This window comes from Fukomys damarensis, unplaced genomic scaffold (assembly GCF_012274545.1).
Source record: "Fukomys damarensis isolate Sample0158 unplaced genomic scaffold, DMR_v1.0_HiC HiC_scaffold_12, whole genome shotgun sequence".
In the NCBI taxonomy this organism is placed as follows: Eukaryota; Metazoa; Chordata; class Mammalia; order Rodentia; family Bathyergidae; genus Fukomys; species Fukomys damarensis.
The window spans coordinates 58,070,546-58,087,300 of record NW_022900924.1 but is presented as its reverse complement, the minus strand read 5'-3'; the positions used below and the strand labels follow the sequence as shown (position 1 = coordinate 58,087,300).

General features: G+C 48.5%; 1 protein-coding gene across 10 annotated transcripts in view; it reads right to left on the bottom strand.

Annotated features, from left to right (window-relative positions):
- The window catches only part of Ulk4 (unc-51 like kinase 4), a 340,955-nt gene that overhangs the window by 182,469 nt on the left and 141,731 nt on the right, over positions 1 to 16,755 (bottom strand). For all 10 annotated transcript variants that reach the window (XM_033762656.1, XM_033762658.1, XM_033762653.1 and 7 more), the window contains one exon: positions 8,221 to 8,313. In XM_033762656.1, coding sequence (XP_033618547.1) covers positions 8,221 to 8,313 — 93 coding nt within the window. The remainder of the gene's footprint in view (positions 1 to 8,220; positions 8,314 to 16,755) is intronic.

Genomic DNA, 16,755 nt, shown 5'->3' with positions numbered 1-16,755 from the left:
AAACAGTATTATGCCTTTAGATCAGGAGTCAACACATTTTCTGAAAAGATTCAGAAAGTAAGTATTTTAGGCTTTGCCAGACACAGGGTCTCTGCTTCTCATTTGTCTGTTTTCAAGGTTTACAACTCTTTTATAATGTAAATACCACTCACCTCCCAGCAAGCCACACACAATACCATCAAGGCACCCCTGGGCCAGAGTGTGCCACCCCATTGGCTGAAACATCCAGGAGCCCTCAGACCTGGGGCCTGGCCAAAGAGGACGTGCTGAGTGCACACTGGGCCTGCAAGTCACTAGAACAAATGTGGGCTATAACCCCAAGTGGTTCCTAGTAACTCCCACCAAGCAGCTATCCACTCCGGACCGAGAAATGACCGCAAAGTACTCGCGTGCACGTGGACCCACATTTAAACAGGGAGTTCCCCACATGTGTGTGGACTCACATGGGCAGACCTGCGGGGACACACTGTGGAAACAACCACCCTGGCTGCAGTCCAATTGCACAGCTCCAGCCTCACAGACCCAGAGCACACCTCAAGGACAGCCCGGCCCCTCTACCACACCCAGGCCTCAGCCACACACGGACATGCACAAGCGCCTCCCCCTCTGTCAACCTTCCCTTCAGGCTGGGACGCTATTTTACTAACAGACAACAAAGACAATTGACAACCACTAGCCACTGGAGCAAGAAAAAGAACTTTCCCCCAGGAAAACTGCAATGTTAAACTTTGCAAGGATAAAATAAAATGCTATGCTCGTAACTGGTGACAGGGTAACTTCAATGGAAGAACATAAAATACCTCAGCAAAGTCAACATCTAGGACAGGTTTAATTTGATCTCCAAAATCTTCCCAAATAAATTTTAACACCAATAATACATGTTGGATAAGTACACAGCACTGTAATCCCCTAAGACTCCAATCTAAGCACAGAGAAAGGGGGTCCAAAAAAAGCTTTTGAACCAAGGGACTGCAAAAAGAGCTAAAACTCATGAGTCACTCTGTTTCCAGTCTTTTACGCCTGCCTTCCCCCTGAAACTCCTCTCCTTCGTCAGGAGGTGCAGATGCGGGCCTGGCTTGGGCAAGTGGCTGAGAACACTGCAGCTGGGCTGTGTTCAAAAAGGTGGAAAGCAAGTTAAAAACACACTCCAGCCCAGCCAGAGAGAGCGTGTGTCACACTCCACAGGGCCCTGGTGACAAAAACCCCAGGGACAGGAGCCCAGGAGACTGGCAGCCCCCACCCTGAAGTTTTCATCTCCACAGGCACCTGAGAAGCAGCAAACTGTTTCTGGAGAATCTATCTGTTCTGATTTTAACAGTTTTACTTCAGTGCATAGCTATTTCATTCCTTGTGATTTCATTGGAGCAAACACTTCTAAATTCAGTCAGATGAGGGAGGAAGACCCCAAAATGACTTACAGAGGACCCTAGAGTTACGACCGGCCTGACTTATGAACAACTTGGTTTAGTTTTAATTTACAAAGTCTTGAGTTAGGACCCGAATGCTGGCTGCACGTGCTTCCAGATTGTCTCAGATACAGAGTTAGCCCTTAAAGACTCTGGAAGGAACATTACAGCGTCCTTTCCTGGGTGGGGCTCACTGAGAAATCCTAGGCCAGTGTCTCTAAGGGCACTGAGATCCCCCCGTGTGCAGGAGAGACTCTGAAGGCTGCGCAGAGGAGCTGAGCCTTCACTGACCAACTTGAGTTACAACCAGCCCTCAGGAGCAAACTGAGTTTGTAAGTCAAGGGTCCATTGTATTTTAACAACAGGGAGACATCCTGAACATTTCCAACGCCTTCATGAAGGTGGGCTTTTCCTCTTCTCACATTACAAATTTCAAATTAAAACAGAATAGCAAAACCTAACTTAATTAAGATGCATAAACGGAAAGGCAAATGGAAGCCACTGGGAGACTGGTGTCTCTCCAAGGCTCCTCAGAAAGCCCGGCCCTGCAGCTCCTCTGAGCCTGCAGCTCTTTCCCTTACAACTCTTCTCAGGGCGCGGGCGCTCTGCCGGGGTTACAGGCGTGCGCCACCACGCCCCGCAGCACCAAGCATTTCTAACTGCATCAGGGGCTACTTCTAGAGAACACCCTCAACAGGTCTCACCTCACGAAAGAAGGGCGGAAGGGGAGGAGAAGGGAAAGGAGAGGAGGGGCGGCAGACAAACAAGGAACTCTTCAGGCTTCCCACAGACTGAGTGCAGCTCTCCCCTCCCTTTCCACTTCTTGCCAGTCAGGACAGCACCTTGACCAGGACACCCCGCCAGTCGGGTAAAATGCCTTTCCTTGGGGCCACACCTTGTCTCTCTGACCTCTTACACACATTCACAAATCTGCTTACTCTACTAAACCCTAAGCACCTTTAGGATAAGAACTCTATCTTATGCTTTACCTTTATCATTCAGCAGTTCCCACTTAGAAGTTAAATGCTGTAAGAATCCACTTGCCAAAACACCAATGAACAGGGACTAAAATCAGGAGATTCCAGCAGCTGGCTAGGAAGGATTTCCCCATGAGTGGATGGGCTGACACCAGGGGAGGGAGAGATCAGCGACGCACTGGGAAAGGAGCTAGGCTCACACAGCGTGGGAGGGGCTAAGGAATCGGGGTGAACTGCGCGCGATCAGGTGCCGAAGGCCGGCCGGCTCGGGTGCGCACAGTCACTGGACCTCTCGGCGCCGGGGGTGTGTACTGCACTTGAGCCCATGTGCCCCGTTTACCGAGAAGCCGCTGCTGTGTGCTTTGTCCTACGGGTTCAGGCCCGGTCTGATGTTAAACGAATGAAGGAATCAGAAATGAGTACCCAGACCAGGAATTGCAGATGCAAGCCAGCTGGAACGTGAGCACCAAAAGACTCGCTTGTTTTGAGAGAAAGATACATCAATGATTCACCATGAGATTCACTCAAGAGAGCTTTAAAGCTTCATTGTTTTTCTGAATTTTTTCTGCATTTTTAATGAATCTTGCCATAAAACAAAGCTCTAACATTCTCAGCAAACTAAAATTCTAACGATTCTTAGACATAGAACATAAACATTCTCGGACTAGCTCAGTGCTAGAATGCCTGTCTAGAACACAAACATTTTTTTCTAACAATTCGGAAAAAGAACTAAATTTTGCTCCAAAAAAAACTTCAAAGTTAAAATTCAATTACTTTGCTGAGGAAGATTCACTGAGAGCTAATTAGCTCTTAATGGAAGAGAGCAGTTCCTGGAGCACTGCTCTCTCAGAGAGGAAGGGCTTGGGGCAACCTCCCATAAAATTACGGGGAGACAAGGGCAGGGCTCGGGCGGTAACACAACCCTTCTGGTGGCACACCGCACTATTTTGGCAAGGAATTTCTGCTATGAACTCAGTGATGAACCAGATTCCCCAGGGCGGCAGACTCGCCCCTGTCTCCGTGCACTTTCTGCCTCTGTAACAGAGCAGCTGACATCAGGTGATCTCTAAGGAAGGAAGTACACCTGAGGCCACATGGGGCAAGAGCTGGTGCCACTTCCTACTGTGGTCAGGCAGCAAGCACGCCGCTCCCATGGAAATGGTGGGTCCACCCGGGAGGGCCCTGCATCTGTAACCCCAGTGTCTCCCCAGGTCCAGCTCCCCATCGCTGCTGCCCTGAAGAATAAGGCACCCTGGGGACACCGAAGCACAGTGTCGTCCAGCACAGACTGAACCACACGCTTGAGTCTCTCTGAGGGGAACAAAGTCCTCCAGGGTGCCCTGTCTGGGCTTTCAGGGTTTCTTTATCCACACTGAGCTCCAGTGGACACAGGGGTAACGTCACAGGCTGCCGTCTGGGTCTCTAACCCAGTGTGCATGAGCTAACCTACAATGCACACCCTTCTAAGAACAGGATGCTAACAGAGGAGCCAAGCGACAGGTTAAATCCATAACCAGCAACTCCTGGTTATTTTATGTTACTAGAAAACTGCATGAAACAATTAGGCATCAACCTCTGCCAAACATCTACAGTCAATATCTTACCTAAAATTGCTGCTACCAAGTCATGGTTCCTGAACATATGACCACTTTACACATCAAAGTCAGGCAGCCTCAGAACCAGGCCTGCGTTTGTGTGGTGCAGTAAGCAAATAAACAGAACACTTATAAAAACTAACCACATATTGGATATAGGTAAATAAAACATGAAAAAGTATCTGATGACCACCATGCAATAAAACTAGAAATTAATATATGACTCAATTTGCACACATCAGAATGTCAAAGGCCAGCCAGGTGTGGTAGTGCACACCTGCAATCCCAACACTCAGGAGGCTGAGGCAGGAGGATCACCAGTTGGACCCCAGGCTACACCACTGAGTGAAATGAAAAGATCGCATATCAAAAAAAAAAAAAAAAAAAAAAAAAAAAAGAAAAGAAAAAAGAAAAGAAATGTAAAAAGGGCTGGGGATTAAACTAAGAATGAAGACCCTGGGTTCAATCTCCTGAACTGCCACCTGCTCCTCAATTCACCTGAAAAGAAAGCCCAATATCACACACCATAAATGCCATCGAGGGCTCACACTGAGCACCATGCTCCCACAACCGGTAGAGAGCAAAGTGGCACGGCTCAGACTGGGGGCAATCAACCAACACCTTTCAAATTACAATGCTCCGGCAGAGGCTCTGAGGCTCACGGGCTCACTGAATTGGCCGGGGAGCTTCGACAGCCACTGTCCAGACCCACAAGCTAGACTTTGTCAGTCTGGGTAGAGTCGGGGACTTGGAATTCATGACGGTCCCAGGCCACGCCACCGCATAGATAAGCTGGACCACGCGCTTACCTCTGACGAAGCAAACCCACGCCCGGGTGCGCAGCACATGCACACATTCACACAGGACCAAGGGCCTTCGTTAATGAGAGCTTCGCTTTCAACAGTAAAAGATTCGGGGAAAAAACAAATGTTCTCTGAAAGGGATCAGCCACACTGATATGCAGAAAATGCAATCTAAATGTCTGTCCAAGAGGGACACAGAGGACACGTGCCGCACCCTCCACAAGCTGTCAGTGTCCGGAAGTGGTGCCCAACTGGCTGTGAACAGCACATACACCACTGCTGACAGCCATCCCTTCGGAGTGCACAGAGAGATCAGGACACACGACCGCTCGTCCTTTGCAGTATCACAAGGTTAGAAATGGCATAGGTCTGTCCTGTAGCTGCTAACAGATAAATTATGACATTGAGGGGAAGAGAAGATACGTGGTAATCCTGTTTATTCAACATTCATGTTGCCCCCTTTGAACTGTTACAGTATATCCTAGGTAACGTGCAGTATGACACACAGAAATATTCTGGTATTATAATGGTTACCACTGGAAATATACCATTAAGTTAAAAAAGAAAAAATCAAGGGCAAAAATCGTATACTCAATACTCTATCTCTGTTAAAAGGAAGAAAAGAGAAAATGCATGTTCATACAGCTCACGTTAGGTCGCAGGTGAATGCAGCACAGGGTACGTGAGGAAGAGGAGGCCGCAACAGGATGGGACAGAAGCAGGAGACCTCTCCACTCGCTTCTCCTTATGCTATTCTCTTTCCAAGGTAAAGAGGTTCCGCTCCAGATGCATCTTTAAACCCCAGTCAGGGAAATGCAGACAGCCCCGGACCTGATTCTTCAGCACATGCCCACGGCCCAGAGCCCACTGCACGGTGTGGAGCCCACTCCAGGCTCAGCCCAAACCTTGGGGACAGGGTCGGCCTACGCCTGTCTCTGCGGAAGGGGAGTCGGAGCAGGACCCAGCAGGAGAGCCCCGCCCGGGGAGAGAAGGCGCACGGCCCATTCTGCATCACAGAGTGTGCGGGCATCTCCGTGCACTGGTTGGTGTGCAGCATTCATGTTGCCCTTTTAAACTGTCAGAGTTTTCTACATTGTGGCTATACTGGAGCTTAATTCTATATTTGTATAAAATTACATAAATTATAGAAAACAGAACCATTTTAAAAATGATGTGCCTAAAGGAAATCTTCCTGCACCTGGAATTTTTCTGCAGAACATCATCTCAGAGGGAGCGCCAATGGCCTCTCGGCTCTGATGCTGTAACGAGATGCAGTGAATAACATTAAAAGATATTCAGTATCATCGGTCATTGGGTGATGTAAAATAAAGTAAGATCCCTAATGGCTCAGCAACAGTTAGGCAAGGGTAAGAATAAAGACTCACACGCACACACTACAAAGCACAGCTATCCAGTATATGCACCGAGTTTAAGAAGTGAGATGTTCAGGAAAGACTCACTCCAAAATAACTGCTATGACCCCAATGCAAGGGCCTGTGAGGCCATGGGAAGGGAGGTGGGGAGGCCAGGGGAAGCCGGCAGACCCCGTGATGTTACTGTTAGGGGTTAAGGCAAAGATGATCTATGCCGATAGTACTTGCTCATTTAAAACAAAAATTATAAAATCAATCTATTGAACTCTGTGTATAAAGCCTTCTCAGAAAAAGATTAGAGTACATTAACTTCCACGCCTAGTCTACAGCCTCTTGTTTTTTCTCATTGAGTTTATTGGTACATTTTAGGGATACAGCACAGTTACATTCATTATCGGGATCCTGTACCTCCACATGACAGGTCTTGGTTGTCATTTTTTCCCCTTGTCCCTTCCCTCCCTTCACCCCCTCCTCCCCTCCCCATTTACAAACACTTTATTTCCATTTTTTCATTTTCTCCTATTTTTTTCTTTCCCTTATTACCTTTCTCCTACCCTTCCCACTTTCCCTACACCTTTAGCCCTTTTCTTCATACTTCACATTAACCAGCATATACCCCTTTTCTGATAAAACTGTTTTAGAGGTCAGCCCCTCTTTTTCTACTTCTCCAGGGTTCTCCACCCCACCCGTGGGAGGAAATCAGCTAAATTTAATACAACTGGCAAAAAAAGAGTCTAGAAAACACACCACAGGAGTGAGCTAAAGTCAACATTAAAAAAAATAAACACAGCTGGGCTGGGCAGGGTGGTGCAAGCTGTAATCCCAGCACTCAGGAAGCTGAGGCAGGAGGACCGCTGTGAGCTCCAGGTGCTACATAGTACATTCAAGGCCAGTCTGAACTACACAGTGAGACCCTGTCTCAAAAATAAATAAGTGATGCACAGCTATAATTCTGGTGTTTACGGAGACTGAGTCAGGAGGACTGCAAGTTGGGCAATTTAGTGGTAGAGTACCTGCTTTCAATCCCAGTACTACAAGAAAGGAAGGATGGACAGATGAGTGCAAGTGGAGGGAAGGCGAGAGAGAGAGAGAGAGAAAGTAAAAGCAATCTGTTCAAACTCATGAAAAGGTAAGTCAGCACACAACACTAGTTTGCAACACTGAGGTAGGGAAAGACGACCTCCATTTATCTGTATTCCATTTCTAACACCAACAGCCTCTCAGCACTAAACCTGCCCCTCAGGAAGAGAGGACAGTGCCTTCTGCAAGCTAAATCTGAAAGACTCTGGGATCTCTGCAAGGTGCTAAGATGCCAGGGAAACAGAGCTTCGGATCAGCACGAGGAGTAGCAGTTCTGTCCCCGCCCCCGCCAGGCACCCTGGGTGACTAGGGGACGTTCCCAGGCCACCTTGGGTCGGGTGGGACCAAGGAAGGAGCCCACTGTGCACACGGCCACCAGGGGCCTGGCTGGGGCCTCTCCACACCCACACAGCTTTCTGTTCCCCAGGTCAGCAGCAGTCTGTAGACCCGAGACCTGTGCCTGAAGACCAGCTGGTCACTATGAGGGAGGGCCCCTGGGCGGACATTCCCCCGGGACTCTCCTCCCTGGCTTCCCCTGGTGGCACCCAGGTGCTCTCAGCAAACTGTTCTTGGCAAGTGTGCAGGGCCACCACACTCAGCACCTGCAAGAAGGATGAGCATCATATTTAAATAGTGTGCAACCAATAAAATGGCAGCAACCAACAAAATAGTATACTGAGATTTAAATTACATGTTCAGTGGAAAGTAAGGTACAAATAAAGATTTTTAAACAATGCGCATTCATTTTTCCCCCTTAAAGAATTTATCGTTTTAGGATCATGCATTGCACACGATACAAACTCAACTAAGGGCTCAAGAATGTGACCACATAAGCCAACACAGCACCACCAACAGCTACTGCAAATAGGAAACAGAAAAAGTTACTACTCCGAGGCTCAAATGCTGGTCTTTCCTGAACATTTCCAAAGCACACCCAGAATGCACCTACAGAGGAGAAGTAAGACAGAGAGTTCAAGCGTCAGTACCTGGTGAAGGCCGGCTTGCGCTCCGTCAGGGCCACGAGCAGCTTCAGGGCATAGGCGGGCACCGGGTCAGGCTCAGTGAGGATGCGCTCGTACCTGCAGGGACAGGAGGGACGCAGGCCGTGACCGCAGGCACCTGGACACCAGAGATGAGGTGCGGTGCCTGCAGGGCCGCAAAGCCAGATGCTCCCTTGTCCTCCCCTGCCAAAGGGTGACCACGCGGACCGGCCATGGCCAGGGGCCACAAGATCACTGCAGAGCTGGAAGAGAGCAGGAGACCGTGGGCTTCACATCCAGGTGGGCTCCCAAGACCACTGACCGTCAGAGCCCAGCAGTCTGTGCACAGGCGAGATGCGGCCCACCGGCCCAGAAAGGAGGCACGGCTCCATCTCCAGGGACCAGGACATGGCAGAAGGGTGGGGCACCACGGGCCGGGGTCCTTGTGTGCTCCAGAGCCCACACACCTCTCCACCCCACTCACCTCTCCATGAAGCACTGGCTCCTCCAGCCTAGAGAGACTGAGGGAGACTCGGGCCAGCACACAGACGACCCTGGCTAGCACCCCAAAACCCAGGGCTCCCAGAAGGAAAGTGGTGTTTGTGAACCAGTTTCAGGCCTATGACCCTCAGTCACCTGAGCTGCAGGAGGGCTCCGCCCAGGTCCCTGGCCAGTGGCCTTCCAAGGTCAGCAGCCTCGGGCCTGTGACATTCTCTCTCTGCACCGCATTCCTACCACTAGCGCTTTAAAATCCCAGAGAATAAGACTAGGAATGTCTTCACCGCGGCTCCCTAACAGTGCTCCTTAAGCCCCTGACGTCCTTTGCCAGGCAGAGGCCATTGCCTGTGCACCGTGTCTCGCCTGCCTCGGATCAGCAGGGTATCTGCTCCATGAAGAGAATCCCTAAGCAAGTCGGATGGACAGACGGACGGACGGCCAACTGATCAGCTTCATGACCTAAATCTCCAGAACAGCTAATAACTAAAGAGGTAGAGAACTCTCTCTCAAAATCCAAAATGGATATTTAAAACCTGTTACATGAGCCGCATGCTTTTCCTCCAGAGCATAGGACCCCAGGCTCTCCACGCTTGTTTATTCTCCATTCCAAAACTTATTATGTAACAGGCTTAATTACATAGCCTCTTTGCCAAGAGCCATTAAAAAGGAGCCAAGTAAAAAGAGGAGAGGCACAATTACTGGAAGGCAACCTGAGAACACCAGAAACGGAACTGAAAGCACAGGAAAAAGAAAAGGCAGAAACCCCACAGCTCCAGGCAGAGGTGGGCCTCGAAGAAAGACCACTGGAGCTTCAGCAAGAAAATGGCAGGCCCGGAGCAGAGCTCTGCTGAAGGAGCCAGGAAGTACCATATCTTACAAAGCTTGCTTAAGTTCTTAAGTTAAAACAAAGACTTGCCCCTGTATGACACAGATGAAATGCTAACCACTCATAATAGAATTATAACTAAGTCATTCATAGAACAAAGACCACAGTATGTTAAGAAAATGAAACATACCAAGCTTGAGTAATGTCAGGAAAAACAAAAACAACATTAGAAGATCAGCCAATCTATTCCACCACAGGAATAAAACAAAAACCAAGTAAACACCTATAAAAATGATGCCATACTTGATCAACATTCAATATGAATTTTCTTTTTAAAAGCAAGAGAGCATCAGATTAGAGACAGAATAATCAGTTCCTTTCTCTAATGATTCTTGTAAAATACAAAGCTCTTCTAAGTTGGGGGCCTAAGAATATGTTCAGGTGCCCAGGTTTGCTAGAAGGACTCAGAATTCAGAACACTTATACCACTAACTGTGCTGCACAACTGCGAAAGGACATGTGGTAAAAGCAGCAAGGACAGAGGCTGAGTCTGGGAGAGGCCGGGCAGGAGGTCACGGTGACCATGTCCAAGGCCCAGACAAGGGCTGGGTCCTCCAGCACTGTCCACAGAACTGTCACCCACAGAAGCTCACTAGCCTCAGGTCCAGTGCTTTTACCGGCAGCCACTGCTCAAGGGGGCTCAGTCTGCAGCCCTGCGGGGCCCAGCTGTGTGCACGGTCCAAGGCACCCACGTCACCTGGGGGCTGGAATATCCTATCTGGTGCCTTCAGCCAGACACACAAAGACATCTCACAGTAGCAGCTGGGGCCCGGCAGGGCTCAGAAACCCGGCACCTGCCTTGTTAACAAACCCTGCGCATCCCAAACAGGGAAACTGAGGAACTGCCCCTAAAGATGGCAATGAGAGAGAATGTCCTCGTCCTTGTCCTCTGCCAGCATTCGGAAAGTGTGGGTCTGGGAGTCTCTCACAGAAGTGAGGGTGAGAAACTCCCCATGAGTTACTCACCACCCCGGGGACCCACCGGGCTTTCTGAATGTCCGAGGGACGAGGGCACGACCTACATGAAGTGATCTCTTTATTCTCAGATGTGTAGAAAGCAAAAGAAAAAAGTGTTTAGAAATATAACAGAAAACATCCTCAACAGGACTACGGAGTGTTTTCTAAATGTGGCTTAACAAAAGCACATCGTCTACACTACAGAAGAAGGAGCCCAGATCACTGGCTGCACCAGACGCAGACCAAGCCTCGGGGCACCTAGCCCTGGAGGGGTGGATTTGTGCAGCCTTGCAGAGTCCTCCTGAAGAACACTCTTCCATTTTCCTCTCACTGGAAAAAACAGCACAAAATTCACAACGAATGTGTTTGGAGTACCAATGCAGAGCAGAGTTTGGTTTAAATCAGAGACAGCTCTGCAATGGTCAGCAGACTCTCACCAAAAGCACATTGATTTTGTCCACTCATCTTCTAGAGAGACAAGGCAGCTCTGCTGATCGTAAGTGGGTCCTATGCTGCGCTGGATGTAGCTTGGCAAATGAATGAATGAAGGAATGAATGAAAGGTCTCGGCTGGGAAATGCCCAGGATGACCGGGCAAGCATTCTGGCGCCCTGCACCCTGCTGTGGGCCGAGGTCACTGTCGACCTCACAGAGTCCTAGCCAAGGGTGCCTGTGCCCCACTTTTCTACTTCGAGGGTCCCTCCAACCCAAAACAGCTGAACCCAGGTGGGGAAACCATTTATTCTAAATGCCTAGCCACTGAGAGAGAAATCTCTTAAATCACAGATTCTTGATCCAAGGCTCTGAAGACCAGGCAGTCCTCGCCTCCTCGTTCTTCATTCCCATTCTGAAAATAAACAAATCCTGATCTTATGCAGTGCCTGGAGGAAGCAGCACCCACTGAGGTGGTCTGAGAAATGGAAACAGCTGTCGAGAGGCTCCAGGCCAGGAATAAACTGCAGAACAGGGGGTTGGGAGATGTGATTCCACAGCATGGGGGGAACGTGAGGAAGATCCTGCTGGAGCACATCCCAAAAAGTGCAGCAGCTATTATGAATGGAGGTGCTCAAGCATGCACATGGGAAGCAGGAGGCAGAAAGGCAACTCCAACACTGCACAGGAAAGAGTAACTTCCGGTGACCGGCCAGGCCATGCCTCAAGAAGTCCATCTCCAGCAAATTGAACACAGACGTGAAAATTTGCAACCTCATTTGACAACAATGAACAGATGTGCACATATTCCTGGATGAGAAGATGTTACTGGCAACAGATGTGAATTGAAGGAGAAAAATATGTATAAGGTCCTTAAAAATTAGATATTTCACTGTGGCAAAATCACTACAAACAAACCTAATAAGGAAAAATTATTTGCAGAATATTGGCAAATAATACTCTCACTACAGTCACTTGTTCCTTAACAGTAGAATGCTGCTGCTGCTGCTTCCTGCCTACCCTGCCATGGACTGTTTCTCCTCAGTGATGCCCCTCTTCTGATGCCACCTGCCTTGATGCCTGACTATGGACTAACCTTCTACAAACTGTGAGCCTAAATAAACCTTTCTGCCACAACTTTGGGTGTCAAGTATTTTGTCTCAGCAATGAGAAAAATAACTAAGACTGTAGGTAAGATGACAAGAAGATTACAGGATAGCCAATAAAACTGTGCTCTACAAGGAGCAAAGACCTGGTCACAGATACAGATACTCACAGAATGATGTCTGGGGGTTGGCAGGGAGAAACAGATTGCACACAAGTGCTTTCAGAAAGTCCAAAGTGAATCTTAACAAGAAAGAAAAAAATACATGGAGCAGGAAGATAACAATCTGAAGTGATAGCACAAAACAGAGAGAGTCTCAGATGGCCAGGTAAATAGGGCTAATATCATGCCCACAATGGAGAGGTAGAAGGTTGCTGAGCAAGGACTGGCAGGAGGAAGATAACGTGTTAAAAGGCAAATGTAGCACAGTGCAAGATGGACTTGAGGCTTGAGCTGCCTAGAGACAGATGACTGGGCATGAGGAGGAGGCTGTGGGACAGCAAGGTCTTAAAATAAAAACCCACCTTCCAAGAAAACAGGGATTTCTAAGCAAAGGCTAAGAAGAGGAAGTGGATAACACACTCTTCCTGGTACTTCTAATGAAGTCTCTGTCAGAATTTGAACCAGGCAGCCTCACTAAAACTACCCTAAAACTTTAGAAGGCAGGGTACATAACTCACAAATAGCTATCATCTCAAGGGCTTCCCAGGTGTGTGATTTGTATGTGCCAATTCTGTGATTCTCCGGCGCTCTGCATGATAGATATTTACTTATCAATGGTTACGTTGGCACCTAAGTGACAGAGAAACGGACAGTCACATGGGAAGGTCACAAAGAAGTATCACACAGAGGTGCTTCTGAGTAAGAGAAACACAAGCGCCACTTGAAAGTATGTGTTAATACAGTTTTGGATAGTAAGTCCCGTTCAATCAGACCAACTGCAAATTTTTCACTGTAACAGCCTGGAGTGCTGAAAGAAAGACAATACACACTCCAGGTTAACAAAATGCATGCAAGGAAATGTGCTGGCTGAATAACTCTGATTCAGAGGGCACAGTGACATTTATCGATGTCCCGTTACTAACCCCCAATGATTCCAGCTTACACGCCCCTAGGAGTGATGGGTGAAGGGGTGAGGGGGGAGGTGGACCCAGGAGGCACAAACTCAAAACACAAGTAAAAGGAAAAAATAAAACATTGGGATGCTGCTTTCTGATGCCAAAAAAAAAAAAATTATCTAAAGAAAGGTGAAAATTATATATTCCATTCTGATTCTCATCAAAAATAGCCAAGTTTACACCTACTTCAACTTGGCATTCTTGTGGCTAGGGAGACAGAGAAGCCATATGGTTCTGTCCTTGGTCCACAAGAGCAGACAGCCTTGCAGACGCTGTTCCCCAGACAGCGATACAACTTACAGTGCACTGCCACTAGCAGAACCCATCTACAAACTCCAATTTTAAAAGGAAGCATGACGCTGATTTCTCAGCTTCTAGAAAGCAAACCTTAATAACTGATGGAGTCATTATGGCCTCGATGATTTTACAGGTCACAAGAGAGTTATAAAAGAAAGTGTGCTCACATTCCCCAGGAGAGAAATGCTGAATGCTGAAATGTCATGAAGATATCGCGAGCACATTCATATCACTATGATCTCTTTTCAATATGAAACTCTCAAAGCTAAAAGAAAGTATGAAACCAAAATGCACATTCACAATATGCTTCCAGTCTAAGGTCAGGATTTAGCTCAGTGGTTCTGCCACCTGCCTCACAGGCGCCCAGACCTGAGTTCAAGCCCCGGTACCAAAAAATGCTTCCAGTGGAGCAAAGGCCAACAGGTTTTCGCACACCATGGTAGGTCACTCACCACCTCCAGATAGCCCCACCTAAAACGCGGTAATCCTTCCCCCTGATGCTCTCCACCACTGTTCTGCTTCCCTCACTCTGGTCTCCTGTTCCTTCCCCTCAGGACCCAGGACAAACCGATGTCACCCACATGTTTATGTGATCGCTACTTGGCCCCACCTGGAAGCATGCTTGCTGAGGGGCAGAGAGGCAGTGCTGTTCAGCTGTTCTCTTCTGACCCAGGGGCAACTGGGAGCTGTAGTTTTCTGCTGCCAGGCAGCAGCCCAAGAGAGGATCATCCACCTATTCCAGTCCAGGAAAGGCTGGAATCTCAAAACTCCAAATGTGGTTTCACTGGAGCGCACACTGCTTTCACTACTGTTAAGTCCGAGTCCCAAGTCCCATGGACATTGGGGACCACCTGCGCTTCCATTCATGTGGATATTAAAATGTCCCTCCCCAGAACAGCAGCAGCATTTCCTGAGAAGGATCTAGTCCCAGTCACAGTTAAATCCTGAGCAAGAAATGGCCTCACCTCATACAACTCTTAGCAGGCAAAATGTTCAGATAATCAGTATAAGATTACTTTCAGTACCAAGATTTCACTGATAATGACTTTGATATTAAACTTCTGAGAGGGGCTGATGTTAATTACTAAAGTCAATTTGGGTTTCAGTTCCATTAAATACTGCCTCTTCCTTTCTGCACAAATCTTTCAAATTAAATCTGGCCTCTCAGCTGAAAAAAACCCATGGTAATTTTCTGAAGATGAATGATATCTTTCTTCCCAGAAGAGAAGAAACCTTTTCTCATTAATTATACAGATAAACTCAGTTACAGTACTGGCATTCCAACTATCCTAACAGAGGGAAGAAAAACAGAAAGAAGGGATAAGGAGAAGGAGAACATGAGGGCACCCATACTTGGTTCAGAGCAGGGCCAACCTCTGAACCCAAACCTATGAGCCACAAGACCAGGGCTAGAATCGCTAATGTCAGCTACATGGGTAAGCCGAGTGTTCCCCAGGCCGGAGACAAAGGAGGATGTCAGAAAGACCTGGCTGAAAGAGGCTGCAAGTGAAACTCTACACACGGTAAGGACACGAAACATGAGACAGATATGGGTACCATGGTCTTACAAGTACACAGTAGGTTATATAATCACCCCAAAATATATGTCTACACCCTAACCCTGACAGCCTGTGAATGTGACTGTCTTAGTTACTTTCTCGTTGCTCGGACAAAATACCCAATACCCACAACTTAAAGAAGGAAAGGTTTCTTTCAGCTCACAGTTTGTAGAGGTTTAGTCTACAGTCAGCTAACCGCAAGGAAGGGTGGCATGGCAGAAAGGCATGGCAGCAGAGAAACAGTCCATGGTGTGGCAGGCAAGCAGCAGCAGCAGCAGCAGTCTGCCTTCCTCCTGTCTCTCTACAGCATATCCAGCTTATAAGCCTGATTGGTGCCACCCACATCCAGGCTGGAGCTACCATTATCCATGCCCAGAGATGTGGATAATGTGATAACTCAATAGGTTTTCATACACCCATGATCCAGCTGCCTCCCAAAAGCCCCACCTTCGAGCACATGAGACTCTGGGGGACATCTAGATACACACCATAACAGTGGCCTTTAATGAAAAAAGGGGGCTCTACAGATGCACGACTATGCATGAATAGTTCTAGAAGTGTACAATGGGACTGAAATTATTAATCCCACTAGAAAAGCTGAAATCTTTTATTTAACCAACAGAAGTACAAAGCATACACACACTCATATAACACAAACACAAACGAAATTATATTGATAGTTTGTCACTACGAAAGTCCCTCATGACAAAGCTTAAATTTCTTTGCATACAATCATTTTCTCCCTTTAAATATCAGAAGTATCCTTGCTGCTCATATTTATAACAGGGATCTCACAGAACCCAACTGCATAAGAGCAGGGAGAAAACAAAAGAGAAGAGGTGGCCCCATCCACCTGCCCACTCCAGGGCACTACACTCCCTGCCACAGGAGGCGCAGCCATTTGTGTGGCTTTTACGTGTGGACCTAATTTTATGTTTCGTCATTTGAACTCGTAACACTGGCCAAAATTTGAAAGAAGCTGTATCGATAGGTATACGTCTTGTGATCGTTAACTCTTAAAACCAAGAACAGATCTCCAGGAGATAAAAACAGAATGCAGGACATGCAAGGCAGCCGCCCCTGAAAACCTGCCCCGGACCCACCCTGCAGCCCAGGCTTGAGGGCAGCAGCGCCAGGCATGCGTACTGAGCAGAGCACGCGATCCGGAAGCCCTTCTGAGGGCCTTCCTCTCATGGGGACGGCGCACTCGATAGCTTACTCTGAAAAGTCGTGCCCTCCACCCTGGGGTGCATTCGGGAGTCCCCGCATTTCCACTGGGCACTCTCCGAGGTCATCCTGCAGCCTGCCACGCGAGCAAAGGCGTAAAACGGAAAACAATCCCTCGCCGTCACCCAGCACGCCCTCCTCCCTGGGGAACTGGAGAGTCCGGGAGCTGGAGGAGCGGCCCGGGCTCTCATCTGCACGCCTCGCCGCGGGAACCCTGTCATCCCAGCTCTGACACGGAGGCCTGGAGCACCGCCCTCCACGCCAGGCCCCGCACTCACCCTGGCAGCAGGACGTCACGCACCAGCGCCAGGAGGTCGTGCTCACCGCTGGCCACGGCCTCCTCCTCCCCATCCTCAGCCGCCAGGTCCACCAGCAGGGACGTGGTCTCCGAGAGCAGCCGCAGGCTGAAGAGCCGCCACTCCACTGCAAGGGAAGAAGGGCCTGGCGTGACTCGGCGGGGAGC